The 10,938-nt window shown below is 48.0% G+C and overlaps 1 protein-coding gene across 1 annotated transcript in view; it reads right to left on the minus strand.

The window, feature by feature from the left end:
• ABTB2 (ankyrin repeat and BTB domain containing 2) overlaps positions 1 to 8,241 on the minus strand; it is a 176,542-nt gene extending 168,301 nt beyond the window's left edge. The window contains exon 1 of the mRNA XM_012803463.2: positions 6,950 to 8,241. Within this exon, the coding sequence (XP_012658917.2) occupies positions 6,950 to 7,832 (883 nt within the window). The 5' untranslated portion in view covers positions 7,833 to 8,241. The remainder of the gene's footprint in view (positions 1 to 6,949) is intronic.
• Positions 8,242 to 10,938: the final 2,697 nt, after the last annotated feature.

Raw genomic sequence — 10,938 nt, forward strand, 5'->3', positions numbered from 1 at the left:
CCTTAGGGAACTCTTATTAAATCCCCCCAACCAACCCATGAGTTGGGCACTTCTATTTTCTGTCCTGTCTTATAAAGTGCTGTTTCTCAACCAGGGGAGAATTTACTCCCCAGGAGACATTTGGAAAACCCTGGGGACAATTCTGATTGTCATGACTGGTGTGTGTGTGTGGGGGGGGAGGGTGCTATAAAGCATCTAATGCACAGGACAGCCCCAAGATAAAAAATTATGCAGTGCAAAATGTCAATAGTGCTGACGCTGAGAAACCCAGCTACAGAGGAAGAAACTAAGGCAGAGAAGTGAAACAACTTGCTCAGGGTCACAGAAGGTTACGAGGATTTACACCCAGGCAGCCCCATCCTAGGCTGTGCTCTCACCATCAGGCCTAGTAGCATCCCTACCATTCCCAGAGTGCTCAGTATGCAACAGACACAACTGCCCTTCATGTAAGCACTGGCCCCTCATCCTACAGTAGATGAGGCAAAGCAATTTGGAACCACTTGGACAGCCAGGACACTTCAGTGCTTTGCTAGGCTGCCAATTCATTCTCTGCCTGTACTCCAAACATCGAGAGGTACTCAGCAGCTGGACACCCCAGTGGACTCAGAGGAAACCCAACCCCCTTCATGAAGGCTCTTCTGCCCACTCCAAGGCCAATGAGCTCAGATTCCCAAACCACTGGCCTAGACTCAGGATCCCTTTAGGTGCTGCCTGTCCTTTGTGTATCCACCTTCCCTGACTCACCCCTCCTTAGAAAAGCAGCTTTTCTATTCAGCTGAGCTTATTGATCACCAGCAGCTGACACTTGTAAGGCCCTCCCTGGGCAGCAGAACTCCCCACCCCCTCAAGAGCAGCAATAATGGCTTCTTAAAATCAATGGCACCTCCAGGGCACACTTCCTGGGCCAGGAGAGCCAACAAAAAGCATTTAAGCAGAGAAGCAGTATCCTTCCGAGGAAGGGACACACCTGGTCTTTCACTGTGGTTGTGATCATTCACTCGCCTAACAGATTTAAAGTGCCTGGTACACAGTAGGCCATTAATAAACAAGATCTATAACAAATACTGCCGTTGCTATGAGTTTGACCCTAGCTGCCACATGAAAGCGGCCGAATGCTAACCTGCATTTGCTACCTTAAATTTTGTGATTTTTTTTTTCTTTACAGGAAAAGCAAGGCTTGGGGCTTGAGCAAAAATGAGACTTAGTTCTGGGCCATCCGTTAACAAGCTGTAAATTTGGGGCTCTTGGAGACCTTTCTGGGAAAGAACATCCCATTCACAGGATTCTTCTGGGGACCCAGCAAAATCACAGATTGAAAAAGCTTAATTTAAAAAAAAAAAAAAGAAAGAAAAAGCTTAATTAAGGTGCTTCAGGAAAAGTCAGATTTACTACTCCAGCTCAGAAGTGTGGGAACAGAGGCCAAAGGGGAAATATTGATGGTGAGGAGGAATACAGACAGACCAGGGGATTTGCAGCAAACTATCTCTGGCTTGTTTCAAAACTTGAGGTGGTGTTTCCGCATCCCAGGTAATCTCAGCGTTGATTAGCTAGGTTCAGTTCTTAGATTGGGGATACATGGATGCAACTTCTTTTGAGCAATAAGTCATCAGCATAAATTGCCCCCAGGGCGGTTGCACTGGCAAGGGGAAGACTGGTATCACTATTGTTAAGGAAACTTGCAACTCAATCCTTCTGTTAATTTATCTGCTGCCTAGCATATTAGACTTCCGCTGTCAAACCCTTCCACTCTGGGTCCTCAACACAGAAGCATCCTCCTAGCCTGACAACCCACCCACTTCACATCATACTCAAGCAGCTGGCCTTGGGAACTCTGCTATCAGTTAGGCTATCAAAAGGTTGGATGATGCATTATGGCGTGGTACCCCCCAAAATGCTACCTCTATTCATTAAGAACTTGAAATTCTCTGCCTTGGTAGAAATAGGGAAATTTCTTCCCAAGTATCATAAGAATTCAAACGCACGTTTTAGAATTAAACATGTACAGTGGGATCTATCATTTGCCCAACATGTATGGAATGTGTAACATGTTAGACACTGTGTGAGGCACAGGGAGACGATGGATGCCTATGAGCCCACAATTTGAGGGGAGACAGACACAAGCAGGAAACGACTCAAGAATATGCCCTGGGTGCTATGGAACTATCAAGTTGGTGCAGCTCTTCCAGTCCAGGTCGGGGGAGTCAGGTAAAAGCTTTCTGGGGGAGGACGTGAAACAACTCCACCTTGTTCCTCTAACTGCTTAATGCTGAGGCTGCATTTCTCGGGAATGCAAGAAAAAAAATAAGTTTTCATTTCCAAAGCTTGCTTTGTTTCAGTTTTACCAGCTCCTCTGGCTTCCAGAAAATGGTCAAAGAGAAGTGAAGCTGCCTGCCTCCCTCAGACTACCCAGGAATGGAAACGGATGGAACAGTACCTGGCGAGGAGCTCAGTTAACCCCTGCTCCTTCAGCTGATTCTCAGTGGAAACCCACCTGACGATCTTGTCACTAAATGAATCCCACGAGGAGGAGAGGTTTGCCCCTGCTTTAGGTACAGCCCTTTTCTTTCTCAGCTGCAAATAAGTTGTTGAGACTTGTCTCACTGGTAAATAATTGAATGATTCAGAAAAGGTCCTCAGATAGTACTGTTGACGTTATTGGCTATTCCTAATGAAACTCCAAAGAGAAGCATTCCTTGACTGTCACTTAAATTACCCTCAGTCACACTATCCTCTTACCTCCATGGTCCCCAGTGTCCAGGTTGCACATGAGGAACCAGACTGTACAGCAGGAGGTACAGGCAGTCCCCAAGTTACAAATATCTGACATATGACTCACACCTATGAGTGGTGGCCATCATCGGTAATAGGTAAACATAGCTCTTCCAACTTACATACACATTCAACTTAAGAACAACCCTCTAGAGTCTATCTTGTTCATAACCCTGTAGCTTCATCTGTATTTACAGCCGCTCCCCCTTGCTCGCATCCCTGCCTGAGCTCCACCTCCTGTGGATCAGCGGGAGCATTAGATTCCCACAGGAGCACGAACCCTACTATAAATGACACATGTGAGGGACCTAGGTTGTGCCCTCCTTGTGAGAATCTAATGACTAATGATCTGAGGTGGAGCTGAGGCAGTGATACAGCACTGAGGAGTGGCTGCAAATAGAGATATCATTAGCAGAGAGGTCTGATTGTACAGACACCATAAAAAGTCAATTGCGTGCAGACTCATATCAAAACCATCCCTCCACCCTGGTCTGTGGAAAAATTGTCTTCCATGAAACCAGTCCCTGGTGCCAAAAAGGGGACTGCTGCTTTACCCTGTCTCTTTTCTTTTGCAAATAACACTTATGCTAAGAGTAAATCCTTATTTGCCTATTCTTTCTCATCTCCTCCACTGGATTATAAACTTCATGAGAGGAGGACTGTTCTCTCTGTTTACTACTTAATCCACATCACTTTAAACAGTGGTGGGCACAGGTTTAGGGCTCAAAAAACATTTAGTGAATAAATCAATGTTATTTACAGAAGATTTACTATGGGCTAGGATCTTTACATTTATGCTCTTACTTCACCCTCATACCAACCTTAGGTTGCTGTTGTTATCCCCCATTTTACAGATGACAAAATTGAAGCTTAGTGCTGTTAAGAAATTTGTGGCAGGCCACTCATATAAACAGCAGAGGTGGGCTTCAAACCCTCATGGGGACGCCGAAGCCTATGTTCTTCATTGGTGTGCTAGAGCAACAGGTGTGTACACCCTGGATACTGTTTCAGAGTAAGAATAGTCTCCCCCAAATCCTACCATTTAATCAAGAATCTAGAAACGGAAGAATGTTTTCTGAAATGCCATGGACACTCATGAAAGCTTAGTAAGAAAAATGGGCAAGAAGAAACTCAGAAGCGATGGTCAGCATCAAACTCACATATGGGGAGTCAAGGAAGGAGGCGGAGGAAGAGAGGATAAATTTCTATTTTCCACAAGCTTCCTGTTTATAAACACTACCCTATTGAAGTGGTTTTTCTACCTCCCATAAGGAAGACAATACCATCATTTAATGACATTACCCTGGGACGGGGGATATCAATACCAAATGAGCAACAATATATAACTCCTGCTACTCTGTGAAGCTGGGATCATGTTTTATAAATGCTATAGAACTTTTATTCTATCTTGGGCTGAGCGAAACCTTATTTGTCGAGCATTCTGAGTAATGGACGGGAATAGATGGATCAGGGCCTTTAAATTCCTGGTTGGAAGACATTAAAAGTTTAAAAGCCCTATATAGCTGAGCCAAATGTGTATGCCATGCTGTATAATTAGCAGGCGTAGCAACAATAAATATATCATTTAAAGGGTAGACCAGCAGGACAAGAATACTAACCAGCATGCTCCCTCCTATACGTAGCCATTCTCCCAGTTGGTTTTCAGCTGTGTAAACTGTAACCTTGCTGGCTTTGGGGTAATTTCAATATAACAAAGGTTTGGAGCTCTCCATTTTTTTCCTGAGCAGTTTATAAGCTTCCTTCTGAAGCCAGCTTTCAGGCATAAGTAATTCATTGCTCCTCTACTAAACATTCATTTCATTTTGTCTAAAGAGACTTAATAAATCAGCCTAGTTATTGTTTAGTGTGGCCACCCCCCTGGTTTTCATGTATAAAAAATGAGCATCCCTGTTACTGAGTGGAAGTGAATGGTCACCCTGCCTGCAAGGGAGTTCCCTGGAGATCAAAGAACGTACAGAGGGAGACACTTTGGCTCTGAGCATCCAGGGAGCTTTGTTGCTTGTCACACAGAAAGTCTTGCTATCTTGACTATTATGGTTTAAGGATTACTTGGGGTAGGGGGTAGGGAAAAAGTCAAATTAGGAGATGAAAACCCCATCTTGTAAAGGCAATCCCAAGAAATGCTGACTGACCCTAGGTAAGAAATAATTCTTTGGTTGGAAGCCCTTTAGAGGAAGCAACCTGTTTTCTAGCAATTTTCAGGGTTTCCTGGACAGGCAATGGGTCTTCCTAGCCTCAATTTACAATTAGAAAAAACTGGAGAGAGGTTTCTCAATGTGCTGGGCACCCATTCTACATGAAAGGCATGTTTTTGTTTTGTTTTGCATGAATTATTCTACCATCACTCTTGTTTGGTTTGTAGGGATAGGGCCTCAGTCTTCTCCTCTAGGAGTCTTCACTTCTTTTGAGGTCGGTCTGGGTCTCCCCTCAGCCAAAAATACGGAACTCTTCCCCTCAGTGATGACGACAGGTGGAAATCTCCCCGCCCCTCCACTTCCTTGCCTAGAGCTGATATTCCTGGTGTTGATGCCACAGACCTGGAGGGTGAAGTGCAATGTAGCAGCAATGACATCATCAGCTGAGATTCTGGACTGACCTCAACTCTGACCTAAGAAGAGGAAAATTAAAAGGCAAATGCTCTTCCATTCCAGGCATCTGCTCTGGCAGTGCCAGAATTTAAAAACAAAACCAAACAGTGTCAAGGTATGCCAAGCTAAGTATCATCAAAATGGGCTTAACATGTCAACTGCTCTCCTTGGGAGCTGGACTAATAAAAAGCAAGCTGTCTCCTCTCCTCCAGTGGCTAAAAGCATAAACCCTGGAGCCTGCCTGGATTCAAAGCCCAGTTTTGTCACTTAATATGTGTGTTATTTTACTGCTGGGTACCTTGGTTTCCCTTCTCTATCATTAAAATGGGGATAATACCATACAATAGGTACCTGACCAATGCTAACAGGTTGCTAGCATTACTTGAGTTCATACATAAAATGTTAAGAGCAGTAACTGACACTTTGTTATTTTAAATTTCAACTATCATGATTAGGTTAAACCACACTGGAATTTGGCTTCCTGTAACTCTTAAGAGTACCCACCTCACCTCTTCCATTGTTTCCCATGGAAAGCTGCCCCACAAGTAGCCTTCCAATCAGATTGTAAGGACATCTAACCGTACCACCATTCTAAATAAGTTATGATGCTGACGCCTGAAAATGAAGTCTGGCAGGCAGTTTGCTGTTGAACACATGTCACACCCTAATACCTCCAGGGATAAAGTCAAGGGCTTCATTTCCACCCTTTGCACTAAAGCCATGCCATTCTTCAGATAAATGCAACTGCCCAATGGTTCTTTTCCCACATGTGACATGTACCGTTCGTTGTCCATGCCTCCACCACCCTTGCCCATAATGCGGTTTACTGGGTGGGTCATCATCCTTTTGGGAAGGCCCAAATGTGCATTTAAATTCAACACAAGAGTTTTAACGAAATGGCTCGCTTGGTTGGTGGCAGCTTAGAAAATAGGCCCTGCAAACCAACATGTGTTCCCTTTGTGGGAAGGGGATTCAGGAGTCACCAGATTCCAACACCCTTGGGCAGACATGGTTAAGAGCCCACCACTACCCTGCCCTCTCCCAAGAGTGCGCCCACCTGACTGTGGGCATCCTTCAACACAGGGAAGGCCTAGACCCAGCACAAAAGTCTTGGGCTTCCAGCTCCTCTCCACTCATCTCACTTACCCAAGGTTCAGGTTTTGGAGTTTGGATCCTCTGGCAGAGAAAACCAGAGGACAGAACCAGTCATCTTGCCCAGCTACTGAGGAAGGGCAGCAACTACAGACCCAGTCAAGTAAGGCGAAGGGTGGCTGAGCCGTTGTTAAGTTTACTCAATAGAGGTTCAGTAATGGCTTGGTCAAGAGGCTCAATCTCACCCAATCAGTGAGCAGCCCCCCAAACAATCAACAAGGCTACGCAGAACAGGAAGGAGAATATTAACTACAACTTTACCCTCTAAAGTCCAGTCACCCTCAGCACAATCTCTAGCAAGAGCCATTTAATAAACTCCTCCAGCTCAGAACAAACGCTTTCTGCACAAGTACGGGCACACCCACCAGCCTCTTCTAGGAAATTCACTCCCTCATACCGCCAGGAGCCGGCGCGCTTACCATTGGCGTTTTTGCCGCAAATGAGATGCTCATAGGGCTGCAAGACGCCCCAGAGCTCGGCGTCATTGTTGATGACCATCTCCAGAGCCTCAGCGGACACCTCTCCGCCCCCGGCCCCTCCGCCATCAGGACTCTGGCTGGCCAGCACCCTGGCCTTGATCTCCTCCACCAGGTTCTCCATGCAGGCGGTGAGCGAGATGGCCGCGTACTCATGGATGCGCACGGAGATGCGGGTGTCCACCATCCAGCGGAAAAAGCGGCCCACCGAGAAGGTGAGGCCGCAGCGCGCGGACTTGCCCCGGCGCAGCCCATCGCCGGCGCTCATACTGTACAGGGACAGCGCCTTGACAGCGGCTAGCGCGCAGCTCTCCGCCAGCGCCCAGCTGTGCACCAGGCGTACCGCGCTCTGCACCTCGAAGCGGGTGCACTTGGCGTGCAGCACGCTTAGGCGCTGCGCCTCGCGAGCCACGCGGATGAGCGCCCTGTGCAGAAGCCCGGCCAGGCGCCTCACCGCCTCGGCGGAGAACTGGGGCGGCCGCCGGCCGCTGGCGCCTTTGCGGAGAACCCGGGCCACGTCTCCCTCTGTCCAGGGGAACTCCTCCAGTTCGGGGAGCCGCGGGCAGCGCGAGAACAGGTCGGCCACTTCGGGGTCCTCGGGCAGCACCGTGTTCACCGTGTCCCAGCTGTTGTGGCGACTGTTCATGGAGCCAGAGTAGCACCACCAGGCCGCCCCGCGGTGCTGCTGCGCTGAAGAGTTGAGCGCCTGCGAGTTAGACTTGGAGGACGAGAGGCTGAGCGAGCGGCACGAGTCCCCGGCCCCATACCCGGAGTCCAAGGTCAAGTCCTCCAGCGTCTTCAGAGTGGAGCTGTACGTCCCGGCCATGGGGAGCCTGCCGGGGGAGGCCTCGCCGAGCGAGTGGCGCTCACAACTCCATGCCCTCTTCGTCAAGTAGGCAGAAACAAGGTCTAGGCTCTCCGGGCCGCCCTCCTTTCTCTCTGCGCTGCGGGGCTCGGCGGCTGCATCGCCCGCCAGGCGGCCGCGGGAGGTGGACAAGATTCGCTGGGAGCTGGAGCCCCAAGCTTCGGGTGTCCCGACGCGAAGCTGTCACTGAAACGGCGCCCTGCCCCTCCTCCTCGGCACTCCCCCAGGCCCACCTCTAATTCCTCTAACCGAACGTCTGTCCTCAGTAGAGAAGTAATCTCGAGAGAACAGGGCGGCGGCGGCAGAAGGCGACAGCGCAGGGCGCTGCGCGAGTCTGGGACGAGGCGGAGAGAAAGCCCTGCAAACTTCTGCGCCGCGCCGGCCGCCGGCCCAGCTGGATACCCGTCTACGGCCGGCATGCAAATAACTCCGGTTAGCCTACCAATCATCGGCTGCGACAGGCAGGAGCTGAACCAATGATCTCCGAGGGGGCGGTCATTATGCAGATTTCACCCTGCTGCTGATGAAACCCCGGGGCGGCGGAGGCGGGGCTGGAGGCCGCGGTGGGATGTAGCGGCTGGGCTGGTTATGGAGGAGGGGGAAGAGCGGGCGAACTGGGATCCGGAGCTGAGCTTGGGGAAAGAGCGTCGGAACTTTAGGCTCCGAAGCCGAAGGTTTAAAGAAAAAGGAAAAGCCACTGTGCTCTGCCTCCTTCCCGCCATCCAGGCTTTGGGCTTTCACAGCTCGCTTTCAAGCCGCTGCTGCCAAGCATGCGGGTGGCGGGGGCCAGGAGAGTGGGGGCAGGGCCCGGGCCAGGCAGTATACCTCTCTCCTCCACTTTCTGCCGAGCCCCTTTCTTTTACCGAGATGAAACATCGGTTGTGTTTGGCGGGAGGAAGGACGTCCCTGCTTCTCTTCCCAAACCCGTCTGGGTTTTTTAGGCTGCTATCTAGCGATGTTCCAGTCAGGACAGAATTTCTTCTTAACTGGGGATCTGCTTGTGGCTGGGAGAGGCTGATTCAGTCCACCTCGTTGGTAGTTTCACTCGCAGTTTCCAGAGTATTATGTGGATCTCAAAAGGGTCCATGACTTCCTGTTACCTCTATATAATACCACTTGCTATCAGGTGGATCCTTTTTTGTCCGAGCGTTTGTAGGGGAGATACAGGGGGCTGTTATAGGAAGAAAGAGAAGGTGAGTGAAGTTGCAGCCCTGGCCTGCGCTCGCAACGCCTAGCTAAATGTAGGTATTTAACCTCCTAATGGCGTGCGGGTGGGCGAGCCATATGCCCTCAGGACTCAGGTTTCCTGCGGGGCAGAATGAGTGGCTGATCTCCGAGATGCGCTGACGGAAACCTGTCTCGGGCCATGTGTCCGAGAGCGCCAGCCAAAGCGCCTTTGCTTCAGTAGATCTCTAGCGGTTCACGTGCACGTGCCCAAAGGCACTTGTGCCCCCTGCAGAGAAACCACAAACTCAAGGAAAGGATTGTGTACACGTTCCCTCCAAGTGAGCCTCCTGTGCTCCTGAAAGGCTCTTTTGTGTTGTATTTTACACAGTTCTGACCTTGGGCCGTGAGTTGGATACGAACTAGAAATGTCTGGTTTGTCTCTTTCCTTCTTAAGGCCCTTTCCCCTGTGAAACTGCCATTTTTTTTTTCTTTTGGAGACACGGTCTCTATCACCGGGTTAGAGTGCACTGGGGTCATTTTAGCTCTCTGAAACTTCAAACTCCTGGGCCCAAGTGATCCTCCTGCCTCAACCTCTCTAGTAGCTGGGACTACAAGCATGCACTAATTGTTCTATTTTTTGTAGAAATGGGATGGGGGTGTCTATCTCTTACTCAAGCTAGTGATGAACACCTGACTTAAAGTGATACTCCTGCCTCGGCCTCCCAGAATGCTAGCATTACACACGTTAGCCACCACGCTGGTTCTGAAACTGCTTTTTATTAGTTTGGTTAGTAATTTTTTTTCCTTTCCGTGGGTCTTTAATTATGCAATGCTGCCGCCGGATGGTTAGAATTGGGAACAGTCAATGACCGAAGTAGTTAACATGAAAGACGCGGAGTGGACAGAGATCAAATTAGTAGAGAACACAGTCACATCTTACAGAAGCGAGCTTAGAAGTTAAAGTAGGTAATGAGGTCCAGCTTATCAAAAATACGAAAAGAAGTCTGATGCAACTGAAAACTTATTTGGAGACATATCATATTAAATAGTAAAGGAAATGTCGCCCTCTAATGGCTATCTAAAGGAAGTCAATTTCCAAAAAAGAAAACCAAATTTCTCTTGGTTTGTAGGCACGCTTCAAAAGCAAATTACTCAGTTGAAACTTTACAGCGGGGAACTTACTGAATGGAATGGATATTTGTGGAGTTATCTGGAGTATTTCTTTGGGGGGAAAAGAGTATATGGAATTTGTATTAATGTAGTCAAAGTTCTGGATGACTTAATGTGTAAAGATAATCAAATATGCCTCAAGCCAAAGATTGAACTGCACCACCAGGGTACGTTGAGCAAAATTCGGCCAAGGCTACCGAATAAACAACTGCATTTCTTTAATAAATAAATTGGAAGAAAAGTCTATACGTTAAAAGAGACTTGATAGACATTATTAACTAATTCCAAAGGGTGGAATTTGTATTTTGGTCCTTTTTTTTTTTTTAAGTCAACAAACACCTGATATTATGAAACCATTGGAAATAGGAACACTGCCTCAATATTTGCTCTTACAAAATCACTGTTACTTTTTGATGTGGTAACGATAGTAGGGTTGTGTTTATTACATGTTCTTCTCTTTTAGAGACACATACTGAAATAAGTGTTTTGTAACTCTCAGGACTTGATTTACTCTGGGGGAAAAGAAAGAAAAAAATTCTTACAGAAAAATCTGGGGAAGGGGCTTGAAAGATACGAAAGACTCTAGATCTCTTGTCTTTCAATTTTTTCCCCCGTGTCTTCTGGTCAACTTGAGGACTTGAAGTCCCCAGGAAACTCAGAGTGTGTTTGTTTTTTCGTGTGTTTTGTGTGATGTGAGAGAAACAAAAGGAAGAAAAGAGATACAGATGAA

This window comes from Otolemur garnettii, unplaced genomic scaffold (genome assembly GCF_000181295.1).
Source record: "Otolemur garnettii isolate 467f Iridium unplaced genomic scaffold, OtoGar3 scaffold00001, whole genome shotgun sequence".
NCBI lineage: Eukaryota > Metazoa > Chordata > Mammalia > Primates > Galagidae > Otolemur > Otolemur garnettii.